The 22,303-nt window shown below is 39.7% G+C and overlaps 1 protein-coding gene across 1 annotated transcript in view; it reads left to right on the top strand.

The window, feature by feature from the left end:
- The window catches only part of DCLK3 (doublecortin like kinase 3), a 58,104-nt gene that overhangs the window by 34,048 nt on the left and 1,753 nt on the right, over window positions 1–22,303 (top strand). Inside the window, exons 3-4 of the mRNA XM_037847101.1 lie at window positions 19,679–19,811; window positions 21,669–21,836. Of these exons, the coding sequence (XP_037703029.1) occupies window positions 19,679–19,811; window positions 21,669–21,836 (301 nt within the window). The remainder of the gene's footprint in view (window positions 1–19,678; window positions 19,812–21,668; window positions 21,837–22,303) is intronic.

Here is a 22,303-nt window from a genome sequence, read left to right as displayed (position 1 = left end):
CTTGCCACGCCAACTTCATGCAAAAACCCACTGACCCTTCTCATCCCATGGGGACATGGCACCTGCAAATGCTTTCCCTTCCTCTCAGCCTGCTTTCATTCATCCTGCTCTGGTGGCAGAGAAGCGCACCTGTTGCTCTTGTTTGCAGATTCTCCCAGTCCTCTTGCTCTGGCCCTGGGCAGGTCTCCTTTGACTGTGGCTGCTGTTCCAGCTGGGGCTGTTGCCATGGTGAGCCAGGTCCGCGACCTGGACATCCGGAAGGGGTGGGGTCTTGGGGACCGGGCTCAGGGACAGGGACAGTCCTCGCCCTTTATACCTTCATACTATCCTGTCTTACAAAATCTGCTCATAGGGGAGCTTATTCAAAGAGCTCAGCAAAGAATTACTGTGTGGTTCAAGCCACTTTCCCGCCCTCCTTTATATGTTTCTCAAATTCAGATTTTCACGTGCCAGTTTGTCTCTTACATGCAAATCAAGTTCCAGCCACGTTCTGTGGTCAGGGTGGCAGGTAAAAGCCGTTTCACTCTCGGGGTACTTAGGTGTGGCAACATAATGGTGAGGTTTCTTATATTACCTTAGATAAAAATTTAATTTTAACAAATGTAAGTGATTCAAAGTTGTGAAGGATGGAATAAAAAAGATAGTCAAATTCTTCATTTCCTTTTACTTAAATGATTTAAGGGGACCAAGTTATACGTGTGATAGTAGCAAGCATGACACTGCTAGCCAGTTGCTGTTCCAGGCCCCTTACATGCGCTGCCTGCTGTATACACCCTGTGCTGTAGGTACTCTTATCCCTCTATAGGGGAGGAAACCAGGGCACAGGGAGGTTGAGTAACTTGCCCAGAGTCACACAGCAAATAAGGAGAAGTGGGATTTGAACCCAGGCAGCATCTGTGCTCTTGGCTGTTCTGCTAGGTTAGAGCTTGGCTGAATTTAATCTCGTATTTGCTGACCCTGAATGCAAACATCGAGAAAAAAATGGTTCCTTTGTTGTTTCATGGCTTCAAATCTTGGTAGATTATAGCATGACAGGAAGTTAGAGACCCTCTTCTTCATCATATAGTTGATGAAATAGGCTCAGAAAAGTCAAGTTTGAGGCTATATGGCTCATTTGGTATAAGCAGAGATAAAACAAAGACCCAGGTGATTTCAATCTCAGTTCTGAACTCTTTTGCTAAATACATGTCAACAGTTCTGTTACTTGATTTTGGATTATATAATGTATTTCTTGAGAAGGTTCAACATTGATTCCTTAGAGACTTGTGTGTGGGTGTGGGGTGGGTTCCCCAATATCAAGGAGACTGAGAAGCTGATCCTAGGGTCCATCACTTTGTGTGTCTACACAAAGAAGTAGAAAATATGGAAATCATTTACTCTTTAGACCAAGCCAAAATACATTTGCTTTTACATATCCTTCCAGAGTTACTTCACATCTCTCTTTGACCAGTTGGTAATTACTTCAATATGAACCTGATGATTATGGCCTTATCTCCACTGGTCTGTACCAAGGTTCTCAACTTTGGTTCTGTTGACATTTTAGGTGGGATAACTCTTTGTTGTGGGGTGCTATCCTGTGCATTGTAGGATGTTTAGCAGCATCCCTCGCCTCTACCCACTAGAAGCCAAAAGCACTGGCCCTCCCTCCAGTTATCACAACAAAAATATCTCCAGACATTGCCAGATATCCCTAAGGGGGCAAAATTATCCCCGGGTTTACTACCTGGACTTTGAGGCACTGATGCACTGTGACATTGACTTTCCTTGGTGCTCCTTCAGCCCATTGCCTGTGCCTGGTTAGAGCACCCGTTACCTTTATTGTCATTTAATTTTGACATGATCTCTAGTCATGTACTTTACATTTTCATCAAATTCTTACATCAACCCTATAAGGTAGCCTTCATTATTATTTCCGTTTGCACATGGGAAACTGAGGCTAAATTAAATTAAGGGAATTGCCTTAGGCAACCCTCTACCCCCATCCCCAGCTACACACGTGCCTGACCTCAGAGCTGGTGTTGTAGTCTCTCTGCCTGGTTCAGAGTTGATCGGCCCAGCTGGTGAATGAATGGATGCTGAGTGGTAGATGTTTCTGGGGTTGTGTTTGATAACAGCCCATATAACATCACCACCTTGTTGTTCAGTGAGCATCTTAAACTCACAATGCCTAAAATGGATTTTACCAAAACCCGTTCCTCTGCCGGTGCCCCCCAACCCAGGAAATGGCCCCATCATCACATGAACATACTGTGATGTCTTCCAACTTAAAAAAGCCTTGATTGTCTCCACATCCTCCTTCAGCTTCTGCCCCATTTACTCACAGTATCTCCTTTACACACACACACACCCTTGAAAGAGATATCTATACTCCCTATATGCAGTTCTCCACTTTGCAATAGATCAAGCTCCAATTAGGCTCTCATCCCTATCATTGTTCTGAAACTGCCCTTCTCCATCAGACAGCTGACACCACAGTGCCACAGTGACCCAGCTGCTCAGGTCAGAAACCTCAGAGTCACCTTTGAGTCCTCTGTCCCCAACCACCACATTCAGTCCATTTTTAGGTCTTGCCTTCAAGACTTTAAGATGACCATTTCTCCCTGTCTTCACTGCTCCCACCTGAGATTAAGCCTCCATCATCTCTCACTGAGACTACTGCAGTTGCCTCCTCACAGGTCTTCTGCTTCCCCTACGGGCCACTCTCCTCACAGGACCCCCTTATCCACAGTACCTAGCATGGAACCAAATGTAAACAAGATCCTTCTACTCCTCTGCTCAGAGCAGTCATTGGCTTCCAATCACACTAAAAATAAAAGTCAAGATTATTTATTTCCATGAACTAGAAGATCCAGCATGCTGTGGCTTCTGACTTCCTCTCAAAGTCCCTCTCCATCCACTCACCTCCTCACTCACTCTGCTTTTGCCCCCACTTGCTGTTCCTATATTGTGCCAAGCATGCCCCTGGGCCTTTGCGCTTGCTGTTTCCTCCATCTGAAAAGCTCACTCCTCAGAGTGTAATAAGGCTCACCCCTGACTTTCCTCAAATGTTACTTCCTCAGCAAGTACTTCCTTGACCACTCTATTTAAAATACCACCCTCTGCAACTGTCTCTCCCACTGCTGTCCAATAGAACATTCTGCAATGATGGAAATGTCCCATATCTACATTGTCCATTACAGTAGCCACTAGCTACACAACACTTGAAATGTAGCTTGTGTGTCTGAGGAACTGAATTTTAAATTTTATTGAAAATAAACAGGCAGGCCCTACTCCAGTCAAGATGGTGGAGTGAGATGGTTCAGGATTTTGTCCAACAGGAGCTTTGAACAACCAGCAAGTGCTGGTAGAGCCATCTTTCTCAAAGTTCCAGAAAACAGTTAAATGGCTGTAGTAACGGTGTGAGCGCCGAATCAAGAAAAAGACTACTTAAAAGCTGTGGGAGCTCATGCCTGGCTGGTCCCTCCATTGCCCTGTACTGACTCAGTGTGGAGCTGGCCCACTCACCCAACTGGATCCCTGGTCCCAGTTCTGCAAGGAGCATAGTAACTCTCATGCATGAACTGGAAGCGTGTGTGTCTGGCCCAGTCTGTCGGGTGGTAGCCAGACGTACATGTTGCAGCATATTTTAATCAAACTTAACTTTAAATCAAATCTAATCATAGAGTTTAATCTCTATGCAAGAGAGAAGCACCGTCTCATGTACAAGGGAGCCTCTATAAGATTGAATGCTGATTTCTTACCAGAAACCATGCAGGCAAGAAGACAGTGGGATGACATACTTAAAGTGCTGAAAAGAAAAACAGCCAGCAAGAATTCTATATCTAGCAAAACCGTCTGTCAAAAATGAGGGAGAGATTAAGACATTCCCAGATAAACAAAAGTTGAGGGCATTTGTCACCACTAGATCAGCTCTATAGGAGATGATAGAGTATTCTGCAAGTTGAAAGGAAAGGACACTAGACAACAGATCAAAGCCATATGAAGAAATAAAGATCTCTGGTAAGGGTAATGACAGGGGTCATTATAAGTGCCAATATATTGTGTTTTTGGTTTGTAATTCCACTTTTTACTTCCTCTAAAATCTAAAAGGCAAATGCATAAAACGTAATGATAATTCAGTGGTTTTAGACTCATAATGTATAAACATGTAATTTGTGACCAGAGTTATATAAAGGAGGGGGACAGAGGGTTATAAGAATATAGCTTGTGCTTACTATTGAAGTTAAGTTATCAAAGTAAATGAGATTGTTATAGATTTATGTGAAATTTAAGCCCCATGCTAACTACAAAGAAAATACTGGAGAATATGGAAGCTCACAGAGACAGAAATTAGAGTCCAGGTTGTTAGGGTAAGGGTGCGTGGGGAATGCAAAATGGGGGTAGGGTTTCTGTTTGGGGAGATGAGAAAGTTTTAGTAATAGAAAGTGGTGAGAGTACTGCAGCATAGTGAACATGATTAATCCCACCGAATGGTGCACTTGAGAGTGACTGAGATGGGGAAGGTTATGTTGTATATATGCTCACACAATAAAAAAAAAGAAAAAGAGCCTCTAAAGAGACAACGGGAATTAAAGGGATGGGAGGAGAGGACGGCTTATGAGGACATTATTGGGACATATGAAAGAATTGGAATATAGACTTCAAGCTTTATATGAACATTACATTTCTCAAACTTGATAACTGCAATTAAGGTGAATACATAAGTGAATATTATTGCTCTTAGGAAATGTACTTGGTCGTATTAAACGTTCAAGGAACAGGATGTATCAAATGTTCAACAAATGGATTGATAAACCAATAGACTGATAGATAGAAGGATGGATAGATAGATTGATGGATTGATGGATGGATGAATGATATGGCAAATGTGACAAAATGATAAAATTGGTGGATCTGGGTCTCAGGATGGGGATAGAGGTATGTTGGAGTTCTCTGTATGGGGTTCGTATTATTTTTGTAACTGGAATGTAAGTTTGAAAGTATTTGAAAATAAAAAGTTTAAAATTAAAAAAAAAAGCCACATGTGGTTAGTGAATACTGTATTCGACCACACAGCCTTTATTCCACTTTATTTTCTTTCATAACCTGACATTATATATGTATTCATCTTTTGTTTATTGATAGAAAAGAGATTCCGTAAGAGCAAGAACGTCATCTGTTTCATTCACTATTTTATCCCCAGTACCTAGAACAGAGTGCCTGACACATGGTAGGCTTCTAATTAGTATTTGTTTAATGAATATGAGATGTTAATTAAGTAGTAAAAAGCTGGCACGATCGTAGTCACCAAAGGCATAGCATGTGACAGGTTCTGGGAAGGCTTTGTCTCCACTTTTTTTCAGTCATTCTTTTGGATTCTAGTATCTTTGAAATCTAAATTATTTTAAGTATTAGCACGTCAAAATGCATTGGTTTTTAAGATAATTTCAGTCCTTATAGACAATTGACAGTGGATCCTTGGAGGGACAAGGTCAGACCAACCATGAAAAATCAAATAAGAAGTTAGAAAAAGAAATAAACCTTGCCCAGTTGTCAATTTTTCTTAGCTTAGCAACTTGCTGTTTGGTCTATACTCTGCTGCCATCTTGTGTTCTGAAATGAAAATTGCAAGACCACATGAAATTGATAGAATATTGAAGAAAGGGAGGCTGTAAACTGTTCCGAAAAATTAAGATTTCTCTTGAAGCTTTGAGATCATCCAGATGTTATCTGAATGCTTGTATAAATAATATGGATCACCTGGGTTCAAAGCAGCATGGCTGGAAAGGCAGGGGATGGATGCAGATGGATCAGCAGTCATTGCAGTGCTGTATTAATTAATCTCTAACACGCTTTCAGTTGGACAATCAGCCAAAAACGAGCTCCAGAGGAAAAAAGACAGAACAATGGGTTCAGATAGACCACACTATAGAGAAATGGAGATGTGGGGTGTGTGCTGTGGGGCTATGAGAGTGTGCTGGGTGGGCCCGCAAACAAACCTGGGCCCAGAAGGGTTTCTGTGGGAGGGCCATTGAAGTGAAACATTTAACAGGGCCAGTGGCTGCCTTGGTGGACCCCCAGGCTGGGTCGGTGGAGGTGAGAGTCCCGAGGTGTGTGATGTTCAGTCCTGGGCATCCTCCTTCAAAAGAGGGGTAGGTGAAGTGAGCCTCATCCAGGACTTCACTGTGCACACAGAGCACTCCAAGATCCTGTAGTAATGCAGATCTGGTTCAGTGGATCTGGTGCAGCCTGTGAGCTCTAACAGGCTCCCAGGTGATGCCGATACTGCTGGTCCAGGATTGTGTTAGAGGAGCAAGGACAAGACGGTAACAGGCCAAGAAGCCATGGCATACAAAGGTTGGCTGGAGGATCCTCAGATGTTAGGGGATTGTGCGCCTTGTTTCCCATCTCTGGATGTGGCATGTCCTTATTCAGTGTCACCCTAGAGGACTGAGGGGTGGCTGGGTGGGTAGGGGGGTCAGAATTCCGAATCCACACAGGTGTGAATGTCCTAACAAATTAAGTGGACTGCTGCACACGGGTGTGAAATGCCCATTTTGAGATTTCGGTCAGGTCATTGACAGTCTTGTGGGAGGATATTTTAGCCAAGATTCCTCTTTGGGTGGAGGTTTTGAATTTGATGGGCTCAGAAGTCCCAAAGATCCTAAGAGCAGGGATTATTCCAGGAGGATGTCACTCATTTAGATTTCAAGGATTCAGATGGGGACTGTTCTGAAACCAAGAGTGGGAGGTGCCTGTTGAAAAAAAAAGGAAACAAAATGCACACAGTCAGTGCATGATATTAAATGTAATTAAGTTGAACTAAATGAGAAGCCTCAAGTCACACCGATAGCACTGAAGGTTGTTAAATAACTCCTGACCGGAGGAGCTGGAGACAGAAGAATTATAAAACCCCAAAAGACTAGTGGTACAATTTGGAAGGGCAAGTGATGCTGTAAATCTCAAACTCCAACTTCCTGTCCCTCAGGGTTCTACTGTCCCTCTCATGCTGTTGTTTTGTCACTTCTGGGATGATCCTGAGATTCAAAGAGAATAGCTAAAAGAAGAGGAAACAAGAGGTGGCATAATATATTTTAGAAAGGTCCATAAAATAATTTAAAAACAGATTTGGTATTCTGAAATGTATCCATTGGTATTTGGAAATTTAACATAATGAAATTTCAAAGTAAAAGACTGAGTTTCCAAAAGATTTGATCTGCTGCTACCTCGGTGGTCCCAGGTTTTGGAGTTGGGGGTTTCCATGAGGGAGAGAAGGCTTCAATTATTTCACATAGAAATACATATTTTATTGTCATATATTAAATCAGTCAGGTGCTTTTAATGCCAATCATTTGGTTGGGAACATTTACAAATATTGGTGATGGACATATTTTTTCAACAATTACCCAGCAAATGTGACCTCACAATTTTTTTTCCCTTTCCTTTCAAGTTAGATCTTCTAGCTTAAATTATTCTGATAATTACCCATGTTGTCCCGTCTCAGGCTGTCTTGATACACAGATGAAAGGAGAATCGTGTTTTAATTCTAAATCTACGGCTTTCCATTCGGTTAGGTTAATTATGCAGACATCAATTAGATCTCCTGGCAGTGACTCAGGAACAGTAATTAAGATGTCAACACACTGGCAGGAACCAAAGCGAGTGTGGGAGAAGTCCGTCTTTTCTGGGGGCACCATAGGAATAGCCAAAGTTAGGATAGCTGCTGAAACTATCCTGTCTGCTCTCTTAGGGTGAATGCCCCTCTGGTCCTGGGACCTCTTGGCAGCCACATGCTTTGTCCTTTATGTTGGGAGGAAAGGGTGCCAGGCAGTTTGCGACTACATGTTTTGGGAAGCCCAGGAGGTAAGGAAAGGAAAACATTGAAGAAGGAAAAGATGTCACATCTGAGAATCTCTCTTTCAGAGCTCTTTGTTTAGAGATTATGCTGGCCTGCTTTCTGGGGTTTTATTAGAACACACAAAAAACTCTTCCGGGGTCCCAAATGAGGTTAGAGGGATGGATGGAAGGCAAGGCCATTGGAAGGGTTCAGAACACCCTCCTGGTATGTAGCCAGCTCCTTCCATGCCTGCAGAGACCCGGTTGTCAGATGTGGCTGCCCTTGATTGCTGGAAAGCAGGTCTGGCTCAGAGAGTTGAAGGCAGGGCAGATATTGCCCAGTAGGCTTAGCATCCTATGCCACAGGGGATAAAGAGGCTGGGAGAACTCTGTCTGGTGTCTTTGGTGTCTTGTCTCTTGGTGACCTGAAAACTTCTGTCAAAGATTGGGGGGTGGGAGGTGGGGGGGGGGATGGAAGGAAGGGAAGCTACTGCTCTGGGCCTTCCTTAGCATTCCCTGGCATTTGGAGGACAGAGCCTCCTTTTGGGTTACCCTTGGGCCTTACTTATTTGGGTATCAACTAGTGCTGAAGGAGCCTGGAGTTTTGATCTGGGCCCATCATTTAACCTTTCCCTAAAGAGGAAAAGTGCTTCCGTGTTACAGGGGTACCAATGTGTCTTTTACTTCCTGCAAGATATGCTAGGTTTAACCCTTCTTTGTTTTTGTTTTTGTTTTTGTTTTATGTGTTATATAACAACTCTTTAGTTCTATTCTTTGTTGCATGGTGACCTAGATATTTTTTGCTGAGCTCACCACTTTCTTTTAGGTTAGGACCTAACTCTTCCTAGCAAGCATCTTCTAAACTGCAATACCTTGAGAACGAAGCAGGACAGGGCATATATTAACTTGGCGTGGGAAATGCGTTATCAGAGATCAGAAAGCCAGGCAGCTGGGCTTGCTTTGAAGGAATGAGACACAGGTCAGTTCAGTTTTGCTGGGGCAAGGAGGGAGACTTGAGTCTCTGAATTCATTGTTTTCCTTTTTCTTTTTGGGGTAAAACATACATAACATAAAATTTACCACACTAACCATTTTAAAGGGTACAACTAAGTGGCATTAAGTACATTCACAAGGCTGTGCAACCGTCACCACTCTCTGGTTCCAGAACTTCTTCATCACCCTGAACAGAAACTCTACTCATTAAGTAGTCACTCGCCATGCTCCTCTCCCCCTGGCAACCACTAATCTGCTTTTTGTCTCTATGGATTTGCTTGTTCTGGATATTTCATATAAATGAAATCATAGAGTATGTGATTTTTATGTCTGGCTTCTTTTATTTAGCATTATGTTTCCAAGATTCATCCATGTTGTAGCATGTATCAGTATTTCATAAGTTTTTTATCCCTGAATAATATTCCATTCATGGATATACTACATTTTGTTTATCCATTCATATGTCAGTGGACCCTTGGGTTGTTGCCACCTTTTTGTTATTATGAAGGGAGCTGCTGTGAACATTAGTGTGCAAGTTTTTGAGTACCTATTTTAAGTTATTTTAGGTATATAACTAGGAGTGGAATTGCTGGGTCATATGGTGATTCTTTGTTTAATTTATTGAAAAATAACCAAACTGTTTTCCATAGTAGCTGCACCATTTTGCATTCTCACAAGAAATGAATGAGGCTTTCAATATCTCCACATCTTTACAAACAATTCTTATTGCTTATCTTTTTGGTTATAGATAGCAGCCATCCCAGTAGATATAAAGTGGTATCACATTGTGGTTTTGTTTGTTTATTTGCTTATTGCAGAAGTTGTAGGTTTACAGAAAATTGTGCAGAAAATACATAGGTCCCATAAACAAACAGTTTTTCCTATTATTAACACTTTGCATTAATGTGGTACATTTATTAAATTGATGAAACATTATTATAATTATACTATTAATTATAGTCCATAATTTACATTAGGGTTCACTGTGTTGTACAGTTCTATATTTTTTTTAAACTTTATTTTAGTAACATATATGCAACCTAAAATTTCTCCTTTTAACCACATTCAAATCTATAATTCAGTGGTGTCAATTATATTCACAATGTTATGCTACCATCACCACCATCCATTCCCAAAACTTTTCCATCATCCCAAAAGAAACTCTTTACCAATTAAGCATGAATTCCCCATTCTCTACCCTCATCCTGCCTGCTGTTAACCTGTATTTTAGTTTCTGACTATATGAATTTGCTTATTCTAGTTGTTTCATATCAGTGAGACCATACTGTATTTGTCCTTTTGTGTATCAGAACTTCATTCCTTTCTATGACTGAGTAATATTCCACTGTATGTATATACCATATTGTTTTTCCATTCCTCTGTTGATAGACTCTTGGGTTGCTTCCATCGTTTGGCAATTGTGAACAATGCTGCTGCGTATCTTGGTGTGCAAATGTCTGTTTGAATCCCGCTTTCAGTTCTTTTGGGTATATACCTAGAAGTGGGATTGCCAGGTCATATGGTAAGTCTATACTTAAGTTTCTGAGGGACTGCCAAACTCTTCCAGAGTGGCTGCACCATTTCACATTCCCACTAACAATGAATGAATATTCTTATTTCTCCATATCCTTTCCAGTACTTGTTATTATTTTTTTTAATTTATTTATTTTTATTGAGATTGTTCAGATACCATACAACTATCCAAAGATCCAAAGTGTACAATCAGTTGCCTATGGCATCACCATACAGCTGTGCATCCTTCAACACAATTATTTTTTTTCAATTTTTAGAACATTTTCACTACTCCAGAGAAGAAACAAAGACAGAAAAAAAAGGATACTTACATCCTCCCATACCCCTAACCACATCCCCCCCCTCCATTATTGATTCATAGTTTTGGTATAGTACATTTGTTACTGTTGATGAAAGAATGTTAAAATACTACTAACTGTAGTATATAGTTTGCAATAGGTATATATATTTTCCCTATTTGTATATAGTTTGCAATAGGTATATATATTTTCCCTATTTGCCTCTCTATTATTAACCTCTAGTGATAGTGACATATATTTGTTCTAGTTCATGAGAGAGATTTCTAATATTTGTATAGTTAATCACGGATATTGTCCACCACAAGATCCACTGTTTCATACATTCCCGTCTTTTAACCTCCAACTTTCTTTCTGGTGACATGTGTGACTCTGAGCTTACCCTTTCCACCACCTTCACACACCTTTTAGCATTGTTAGTTATTCTCATTACATGCTACCATCACCCCTGTCCATTTCCAAATATTTAAGTTCACCCTAGTTGAACATTCTGCTCATAATAAGCAACTGCTCCCCATTCTTTAGCCTCATTCTATATCCTGGTAACTTATATTTCATGTCTATGAGTTTACATATTATAATTAGTTCATATCAGTGAGACCCTGCAATATTTGCCTTTATGTGTCTGTCTGATTTCACTCAATATAGTGCCCTCAAGGTTTCTTCATCAACCCATTTCTTTTAAGATGGTTTTGTTCAAACACTATACATTCCGTCCTAAGTAAACAGTCGTTGGTTCCCCGTATAGTCATGTATTTATGTATTGAGCACCATCGCCACTCTCTATAAGGACATTTCTTCCACAAAGACAGAGGAAGAGTCAAAGAAAGCAGAGAGGCAAAAGAAAAAGGCAAGAGAAAGAGAGAAAAACAAACAAACAAAAATATTTGACAGCTAGAAGGTGACAGAAGGAAAGATAGCGTTAACCTAAAGTAAAGAGTCAGACAACATCACCAATGCCTGGAGTCCCCTACCCTTCCCCTATTCCGCACCTCCCCCCCCGGATATGCATTTAGCTTTGGTGTATTCCTTTTGTTACATTAAAGGAAGCATAATACAATGTTTCTGTTAATTCTAGCCTCTAGTTTGCATTGATTGTATTTTTCCCCCAATCCCACCCTGTTTTTAACACCTTGCAACGTTGACATTCACTTGTTCTACCTCATGTAAAAACATATTTGTACCTTTTATTACAATCGTTGAGCCTCCTAGGTTTCCCTGAGTTACACAGTCCCAGTCTTTATCCTTCGTCTTTTGTTCTGGTGTCCCACATGGTCCCAGTCTTCCTTTTTCAACCATATTCACAGTCATCTTTGTTCAGTGTACTTACATTGCTGTGCTACTATCTCCCAAAATTGTTTTCCAAACCTCTCACTCCTGTCTTTTCCTTTCTGTTTGCAGTGCTTCCTTTAGTGTTTCCTGTAGAACAGGTTTCTTGTTCACAAACTCGGTCATTGTCTGTCAGAGAATATTTTAAGGTTTCCCTCATATCTGAAGGATAGCTTTGCCGGATATAAGATTCTTGGTTGGTGGTTTTTCTCTTTCGGTATCTTAAATATATCATCCCACTTCCTTCTTGCCTCCATGGTTTCTGTTGAGAAATCCACACATAATCTTATCAAGCTTCCTTTGTATGTGATAGATCGTTTCTCTCTTGCTGCTTTCAGGATTCTCTCTTTATCTTTGATGTTTGATAATCTGATTATTAAGTGTCTTGGCGTAGGCCTATTCAGATCTATTCTGTTTGGGGTACGCTACACTTCTTGGATCCGTAATTTTATGTCCTTCATAAGAGATGGGAAATTTTCATTGATTATTTCCTCTATTATTGCTTCTGCCCCTTTTCCCTTCTCTTCTCCTTCTGGGACACCAATGACATGTAAATTCTTGCTTTTCGTTTGTCTTTAAGTTCCTGGAGATGATGCTCATATTTTTCCATTCTTTTCTCTATCTATTCTTTTGTGTGTAGGCTTTCAGGTGCCTTGTTCTGCAATTCCTGAGTGTTTTCTTCTGCCTCTTGAGGTCTGCTGTTGTATGTTTCCAGTGTGTCTTCCATCTCTTGTGTTGTGCCTTTCATTTCCATAGATCCTGCCAGTTGGTTTTTTGAACTTTTGATTTCTCCCTTATATACATCCTGTGTTTTCATTATACGGTTCATCTCTTTTGCCATATCTTCCCTAAACTTTTTGAATTCAGTTATTATTAGTTGTTTCAATTCCTGCATCACAGTTGAAGTGCAAGTTTGTTCCCCTGACCCGGCCATAACCTAATTTTTCTTGGTGTAGGTTGTAGTTTTCTGTTGTCTAGGCATGGTTTCCTTGGTTACCCCAATCAGGCCTCCCCAGACCGGAATGGGCTAAGGTCCCCAAAGGAAGAAATATTCAGTACCTGTTTTCATCAAATTGTCAAGGATGTGTGGGTTTACTTCTGCACTCTCAATTCTATTCCATTGGTCCCTATGTCTGTTCCTGTGCCAGTAACTCACTATTTTGATACTGTAGCTTTGTAATAAGTTTTAAACCAGAAGTATGAACCCTCCAATTAAATTCTTTTTAAAGATGGTTTCTGCTGTTTGGGAATCTTTACGCTTACATATAGATTTGATGATTAGCTTTAACTTTTCTGCAAGGAAGTTTGTTGGAATTTTGATTGGGATTGCATTAAATCTGTACATCATTTTGGGCAAAATTGACATCTTAATGATATTTGGTCTTCCAGTCCATGAATATGGAACATCCTTCCATTTATTTAGGTCTTCTTTGATTTCTTTTAGCAGTGTTTTGTAGATTTCCATGTATAAGTCCTTTACATTCTTGGTTAAATATATACCTAGATATTTGATTTTTAAATTGCTATTGAAAATAGAAATTTTTCCCTTTATTTTCTCTTTAGATTATTCATTAATAATGAATAGAAACTCTACTGATTTATGCATGCTGATCTTGTACCCTGCCATTTTGCTGAATTAATTAATTAGCTCTAGTAGCTTTGTTGTGGATTTTTCAGGATTTTATGTATATAGGATCATGCTATCTAGAAATAGGCAAAGTTTTATTTCTTCCTTTCCAATTCCCTTTTCTTGCCTAAGTATTCTGATTAGAAATTCCAGTGCAATTTTGATAATGTGGTGACAGTAGACATCTTTGTCTTGTTCCTAATCTTAGAAGGAAAGCTTTCATTGTCATCATACTAACATCATTGAGTTTGATGTTAACTGAGGATTTTTCATATGTGCCCTTTATCATATTGTTCCTTCTATTCCTGGTTTTCTAAGTGTTTTTATCAAGAAGTGGTGCTGAATTTTGTCAAAACCCTCAGAGCTGGGTCCCAGTAATCTGAATTTGCTAATAAAAAACCGCAGTCTGTGATTAGCCATGTAAACCCTGTTCTTGGGGAAGAGGATTTTTATGCTCCTGCTGTCAGCAACAGCTAGTAGGGACTGGTCTCTTGTCACCCAACCATGAAAGTGGGGGATGGATACTGGTAGCCGCCATGTAGAGAGAGCAATTTACAGTTCTTTACCATAATTTATCAGCCTCTTCGTCCTTCTCTTCCCTGGATGCTCTACAGTGTTCTTCTGGCCTTTGGAGTTTCAAAACAGTTGTTTCAGACAGTTCCTGCCTGTTTAAGAGTTGTTTTGACATAAAGACTGAGTCCTGGAGAACCCTACTCTGCCATCTTACTTGGAAGTGTCTCCCCTGTGTTTTTGTTTTCATTCATCTCAAGATGTTTCCTAATTTACCTTGTGATTGATTCTTTGATCCACTGATTGTTTAAGAGTGTGTTGTTTAATTTCCATATATTTGTGAATTTTCTGGTTCTTCCTCTGTTATTAATTTCTAGCTTTATTCCATTGTGGTTGGAGAAGATACATAATTTGATTTCAATATTTTAAAATTCAGTGAATCTTGTTTTGTGACCTACCATATGATCTATCCTGGAGGGTAACCCATGTGCACTAGAGAAGACTATGTTTTCTCCTACTGTTGGGTGAAGTGTTCTTAAATGCCTTGTTAGGTCTCGTTGGTTTACAGTATCATTCAAGTGTTCTGTTTTCATATTGATCTTCTGTCTAGGTGTTCTATCCATTATTGAAGGAAGTGTATTGAAGTCTCCTGCTATTAATATAGAACCATCAATTCTCCCTTCAAATCTGTCAATATTTGCTTCATATGTTCTGTGACTCTGATATTAGGTGCTTATTTACTTATAATTATTATGCCTTCTTGTTGTTGAATTGACCATTCCATTGATATATGGTGACCTTCTTTGTCCATTGTAACTATTTTTTTTACTTAAAATCTATTTTATCTGATATTAACACTGTTTCCCCAGCAACTTTGGTTGCTATTTGCATGATATATATTTTCTCCATCCTTTCACTTTCAACCTACTGTTTCTTTGAATTTAAGGTGAGTTTCTTATAAACAGCATATAGTTGTGTCATGCTTTTTAAAATCCATTGTGACATTCTCTGCCTTTTAGCTGGAGAGTTTAATACATTTGCATTTAAAGCAACTACTGATAATGCAGAACTTTCTTCTTCCATTTTGCAATTTGATCTTTGTGATTCTTATCACTTTTTGTGTTCCTCAATTTTTCCTTTAATGCTCTACTTTTGTATTTATTTGAATTTTTTTTTTTTTTTGGTATTGTACCATTTTGAGTTCCTTCTCATTTCTTTCTATATGTTTTTCATCTATTGTCTTTGTGGGGCTTAAATTTAACATCCTAAACCCATAACAATCACTTCTGATTTGATACCTACTTAACTTCAATAGCCTACACAATCACCGTTCTTATACTCTACTGTCCACCAACTTTTTGTTGGAATTAGTACAAATCTTATTTTTATATCTTGTATGTCCAAACTCATAGATTTATCATTACTTTTTATGCATCTGCATTTTAGAATCTGTAATAAGTAAAAGTGGAGTTTCATACCAAAAAATTTAATAGAATAATAATGGCATTTAAAATTGCACATGATTGCCTTTACCAGAGGTCTTTTTTCTTTACTTCACTTTGATCTACCACCTAGTGTCCTTTCCTTTCAATATGAAGAACTCCCTTTAGCATTGTCTGAAGGGAAGGTATAATGGTGATGAAATCCCTCAGCTTTTTTAAATCTGGGAATGTGTTAATCTCTCCCTAATTTTTGGAAGACAGTTTTGCTGGATATAGAATTCTTGGTTGGCAATTGTTTTCTTTCAGCCCTTTAAACATTTCATCCGAAAGTTTTCTTGTCGCCATTGTTTCTGCTGAGAAATCAGCACTTAATCTTATTGAGGCTCCTGTGCACATAAAATACTGCTTTTCTCTTGCAAGCTTTCAGAACTCTCTTCTTCTCCTTGGAATTTAACAGTCTGACTATTACATGTCTAGGCATGGTTCTCTTTGGGTTTATCCTATTTGGGGTTCATTGGGCTTTCTGAATGTTTATATTCCTGTCTGTTCTGGTTTGCTAATGCTGCTTTTATGCAAAATACCAGAAAGGGATTGGCTTTTATAAAGGGGGTTTATTTGGTTACAACATTACAGTCTTAAGGCCATAAAGTGTTCAAGGTAAGGCATCACCAATAGGGTAGCTTCACTGAAGGATGGCCGATGGCTTCCAAAAACCTTTGTTAGCTGAGAGGGCACATAGCTGGCATCTGCTTACTCCCACTTTGCATTGGAGTAGCAGAAGTCTACTTTCAATGGCCCTTCAAAATATCTCTGTTGGCTGCAGCTCCTTTGTCTGAGATCTCATAGTGCTGAGGTAAACTAATCAAGACCCAGGCTAAATGGCTGGGGCCAAACTTCCATGGAAACATTCAATCAAGAAGTCATACCCTAATCAAAGGTGTCACTCACAGTTGGGTGGGTCACATCTCCATGGAAACAACCTAATCCCAATATTCCATGAGATTGGATTAAAAGATCATGACTTTTTCTTTGGGGACATAATATATCCAAACTGGCACACTCTCTTTCATTAAATTTGGGAAGTTTCCTGCCATTATTTCCTTGAATATTTCTTCTGCCCCTTTCTCTCTTTCCTTCCTTCTGGGACCCTCATGTATGGGTAGGCTTGATGGTATCCCACAGTTCTCTTATGCGCTGTTCACTCTTTTTCATTCTTTTTTTTTTTTCTGCTCATCAGCCTCAATCCTTTCAATTCTTGTCTTTGAGTTCACTGATTCTTTCTTCTTCTAGCTCCAATCTGCTGTTGTAACCCTCTAGAGAATTTTCATTTCAGTTATTGTGGTCATCTTTTTTTTTTTTTTTTTTTTCGATTCTTAAAATTTTTTTTATCTCTTTATTGAGATTCTTATATTGTTTTTTCATTATTTTCCTGATGTCACTTAGTTTGTCTCCATGTTTTCCTTTATCTCATTGAGCATACTGAAGATCAGTTTTTAAAATTCTTTGTCCAGTATGTACAAATTCTGATCCTCTTTGTTGATGGTTAACAAATTTTTGTCTTGTTTCTTGGATGGGCCATCATTTCCTGTTTCTTTGTATTATAATCTTTTATTGCATACTGAACACTTTAATATTTTAATGGGTTTACTCTGGGATTTAGTTCCTGAGTTAGCTGTTCCTTAAGTTTATATCCAACTAACGATATGACAGAAATTTCTTTGAATACCAGGAGCTAACTAAAGCAAACAAACCAAGCAAAAGACACACTTTTCATAGTGTTTGAAAAAACTCTGTTGGCTGGTGCTCTCCTTCAGAGTTTAGTCCTTCAATCAAGAAGATCATCCTGAGGGAAAAGTGAACTTCAAGATCTTCTCCATCTTATCTGAGCTGGTGTCTTGTCCTGGTCTTGTGCTCACTCGCAGCCATAGAAATTTCCTCATTTATGAAATCAAATGTCCCCTCTACTCCCTATGAAATAGACTCTGCCTCTCTCCTGGTGCTGTACTGTGTATCTGGAAGCTGGTAATCCTTTGTCCCAGGCAACTTGGACTTAATTATTTTTTTTATACTGCTTTAGCTTTCAGCAAACTGCTTCTGCCTGCAGGGCAAATTTTGGGAGGGTGAGCCAGGGACAAGTTTCCTGGTTCAGTCATTAAGGTTGCCACCCAATAGAATGCCACTGGCATGCAGGCATTCCATCATGCATGTAGAGGTTACTCTGCTCCCTCCAGAATAGTTCCAGGAAACCACAAGAGAAGCACAGGCCAGCTCCTGACTGTGCCAGTGAAAAGGTAGCAGAGGGGCCAACAAGGGCACCAGGAGCTTCTCCTACTGCTTTTAAAGTTGTGCTTTATTGATTTAGCACTAGTTCAAATACTACAACCCTTTAACAATTGTCCAGAGTTTTGAGGAAGATGGCTGTCAGTTTTTCCTAGTTGTTCAAAGATTTTGTGAGGAAATGGCAATCCGGAGTGTCTCATGCTGCCATCTTGGTTAACCAGAAGTGACATTGTGGTATTGATTTGCATTTCCTTAATAACTAATGGCACTGATTATCTGTTCATGTGTTTGTTGTCCATTTGTATATATTCTTTGGAGAATATCAATCCAAGTTCTTTGCCCATTTTTAAATTGGGTTGTTCGTCTTTCTGTTGTTGAGTTTTATGAATTCATCATACAATCTGGATACTAGACCCTTATGATGTATAAGATTTGCAAGTATTTTCTCCCGTTCCATGTGTTGTCTTTTCACTCTCTTTATACCATCTTTTGGTACACAAAATTTTTAACATTGATGATGTCTAATTCATATCTCTTTTGTTGCTTGTTCTTTTGTTGTCATACTTATTTAAGAAACCATCACAAAATCCAAGGTAATGCTTTGTCCCTGTTTTTTTCTAAGAATTTTATAGTATTAGCTCTTAAATTTAGGTCTTTGATCCATTGTGAGTTAATTTTTGTATATGTGTGAGATAAGGATCCAGCTTCATTCCTTTACATGTCGATGTCCATTATAAAGTGAGAGTAGCTGTGTCTTTTCTTATTTTTAAAATGACTGATTCTACCTTTCCCAAAAACCTGGAAGTGTGTGAATAGAAAAAATAATAAATAATTTCTTTCTACATTTCTGCAAAATATTAATGGTTGGAACCCAGTTCAGTTTAAATAGTCAGAAAATAATCTTAGTTCATAAGCATTAATTTTTTTAGCATTTGTGATACACAAACTAGGGTGACTAACTCATCTTGGGTTACCTGGGATGTCAGTTTTTGAAACTGGAAGTCTTACATTTCAGGAACCCACTCAATCCTAGACAAACTGGGATGAGTTGTGCCAACACTTTCCTAGGTAAGTTATAGACATCGACTAGAACTCCCAACATAAACCTATTTGCTGGAAGTTGCCACTGACCACTTCTTCTCTTTTCTTCACAAATGAGGAAATAGAGGCTTAGATGATTAAAGAAATTTGTTCAAGACTATCCAGCTGCAAGTTTTGGAGTTGGAATTACTCCGTAACTCCTGGTCTGTTTAATTCTCAACCCTCCACCTCCCTGCCCCATTAAGGCACAGTATTTAACAACCCTCCACAGAATATTTGCCTGTTTTTTCTTCTTCATTGTAATTCTCAGCTCTTTTTCCTTTCTGTTTTTCCTCTTCCTAGCCTGTGCATTACCCAAAGGCATTTTCTAGTTTGCACTAAAGTTAGCTTCTGCTCCAAGTTTATTGATCCTAGTCTAACTCAGTGCTGTCCAATAGAACTTTCTGCAATGATGGAAATGTTCTCTATTGGTATGGAAGCCACTAGTCCCGTTGGCTATTGAGCACTTGAAATGTACCTAGGGCACTAGAGAAAATGAATTTTTAATTTAATTTAATTTAAATACATTTAAATTTAAATGATCTAAATAGCTATCATATGAGATGACTTGGTAAATCTAACTCATTGGTTCTTTAGGTGAAAATGTGAGCACCTGTCACAGAGAACAAGTTGGATTTGTCAGCATAGGGCTAAACTGTAAGCGTCTGTGGTTTATTGTTTGCCTATCCTGACCTTGCATGTTTATTGCCTCACTAATTTTCCTTCTTTGTTCTCATCACACTTGGTGATTTGGGTATTTTGTTTCTTTACAGGTTCACCGAAATGAGGACAAATCTATCACCTTGAAGCTAGCTGATTTTGGCCTTGCAAAGCATGTGATGCGACCCATATTTACTGTGTGTGGGACTCCGACTTACGTTGCTCCCGAAATTCTTTCTGAGAAAGGTACATGCTACACATTGTTCTGTGGAACTCTAGCTCATTTAGCAACAGATGTTTTATGTTCACTGTTTTATATTTTGTATTTTTCAATATGTAGCAGTCAGAAATCTCAGAGTTAACACTAAGTTTGAACTTTAGTGAAAATACTCGAAGCAGGCTTTCTTGACCAAAACATGAGAACTTTTTCCTCATCAGAGCTTCCCTTATTATAGAGGCGTGTTTGTGTGTGTGTGTGTGTGTGTGTTTCTGTGTGTTGGCAGGACAATGAGAAAAAAAGACAATAGAGAATTGAGTGGGAGATCTCAATTAAGCAAGGCCATTTGTACCACTGATTGAGCCACCTCCAATGGGAGAGAATTGAAGCAGTCATTATGATAATTGTTTAAAAAGTTTTCACCAACCTTGCATTTAAAGGAAAAATGAGACCCCATTTCCCCCATGAAAAATATTTCTTACCTGTCTAGGTATTGTATGGGGATCCAATGAATTAGCGACATACTCTGTAAAGTATATAAAAAGGAAATCACTATTATTATTATATTGCTCCAAATATATATGAATGACTGTTTGGCTGCTGTGGTACTCTAAGAAAAACCGGTTTACCTAGCCTAGGAAGATGGGAAGGTTCTGGGTGGGTTGTCAGTTTGGTGGTATGGAGAGGGGAGAGATAGTTTCCTGGCAGTAGAAGCAACAAGGAAGCTAAAATGAGGAGCTTAGAAAATGCATGGAGGTTGGGCAGTAGAGACCTTGGGAAGACTAGGTTCTGTGCAGCAGAGGGAGGTACAGTTGGCTGGATAGTCTGAGGCTAGATTACCACAAACGGGAAGACTGGGACAGGAATTTGGACTCAATGGGGACAACATAGTGGTCATTGCAGTGTGGTGACACTGAGATCCTCAGAAGAATACTGAGGGGCCATGAGCTATTTCAATGGAGGCATTGATGAAATGGATAAGAGAAGAAGAAAAGCAGATAGTCAACAGGAACTCTTAGGGAAACCACAGTCTTGATGGTAGCACTAACTTAAATAGGGCAATGGAAAACAACTCCTTTGGGAGATGGGGATAGGGTGAATTAAATAGGGGATTGATTCATTATATAAAGGGAATACTAAGCCATTAGAAAGAATGCTTTTGAAGACTATTTTGTATATGTGAAATGCCATGCTACAACATTAAGCAAATAAAATATGGTATATATACTGTATGATCCTGATTTTGTTAAAGAAAGTATAAATGTGTATGAATACAGCTAGTAAACATCAGTCTTTTCATAATCTTAAAAAAGCCAGTACCTTATATTCTTAAAATGAGAGAGAAGGCAATGAATGGATAGGAAATAGAGACTGCTGTGTAGACCAGGGCTTTTCAAACTATTTCTGGTGAAGGGCCAGGTTACAAAATTTCCAGTACACCATGGTCAGTACAATATCTGGTTCCGCTGCACGTGATCAGAACACAGCTCACACCACAAGCAGCTTACCACATGTTTGACAACGCCTGAGCTGGTTTATACCCTGTTCAATGAGATGAGTTCATTGATCATGTGATTGGATGTCATGGCCATGTCTAATTGCTGTAAGAGCTTCTGAATGCTTACTTTCAATTTCTGTGCTTATTTTTGTCACAGGTGGACCAACCCTTGAGTAACATTGGTGTAGACCCCAGGTTTATAAGGATTGGCAGCCAAGGGAAGGTGTGATTGGGCAGTAAAGCACTGCCATGTGTTTGGAAGTGGCTCTTGCTTAGGGAGAACTGAGGGCCTCTGTGACCCAGAGCTGGGATTCTCCACTATTGACCTCAACACATTTTACCCAGCTTGGTCTCAGGCTCATTTGTTGCCTCTGTCTCTGCTGCACAGGTTATGGGCTAGAAGTGGACATGTGGGCCGCGGGTGTGATCCTCTATATCCTACTGTGTGGCTTCCCTCCCTTCCGCAGTCCAGAGAGGGACCAGGATGAGCTCTTCAACATCATCCAGCTGGGCCACTTCGAGTTCCTTGCCCCCTACTGGGACAATATCTCTGATGGTGAGATTTGGGGCTTCCACAGCAGGATGGAAGGGAATGTAGTTATTAAAACACTTTCATCTCCAGCTTCTGTCTCCTCACTCGGGGTTGGAGGATGAGGGAAGGGAAAAGCTTCATTTTTTCCCCCTTAAATAGGGGAAGGACCTGGGTGGCTAGCTGCAGGTGGAGTGAGAGTCTGATCGAGGCAATGGCAACTTGGGAATTGGACTAATAATCATTTTAGAAAGTTCCGTGTGGCACTATCCTTAGATTTGGGCATAGATAGATTTTGGAGGGCCCTGCTCTGACCATAACCCTTCTTACAGAGTGGGGAGATTATGGGGCCAAGAGGAAGTGTCTCCCAGAGCCCAGACCCCCCTCTTCTGGACTGCCTATCCAGGACCCCAGAATTTCCTGCCCAAACAGCCCAAGCACACCTCTAAGGTCTGTGTGGCCTCTTTCCTCAGCCACCTCTTCCTGTGCCAAAT

This window comes from Choloepus didactylus, chromosome 1 (assembly GCF_015220235.1).
Source record: "Choloepus didactylus isolate mChoDid1 chromosome 1, mChoDid1.pri, whole genome shotgun sequence".
NCBI lineage: Eukaryota > Metazoa > Chordata > Mammalia > Pilosa > Megalonychidae > Choloepus > Choloepus didactylus.
The sequence above is the reverse complement of the archived record's forward strand: the minus strand, read 5'-3'. Positions and strand labels throughout refer to the sequence as shown.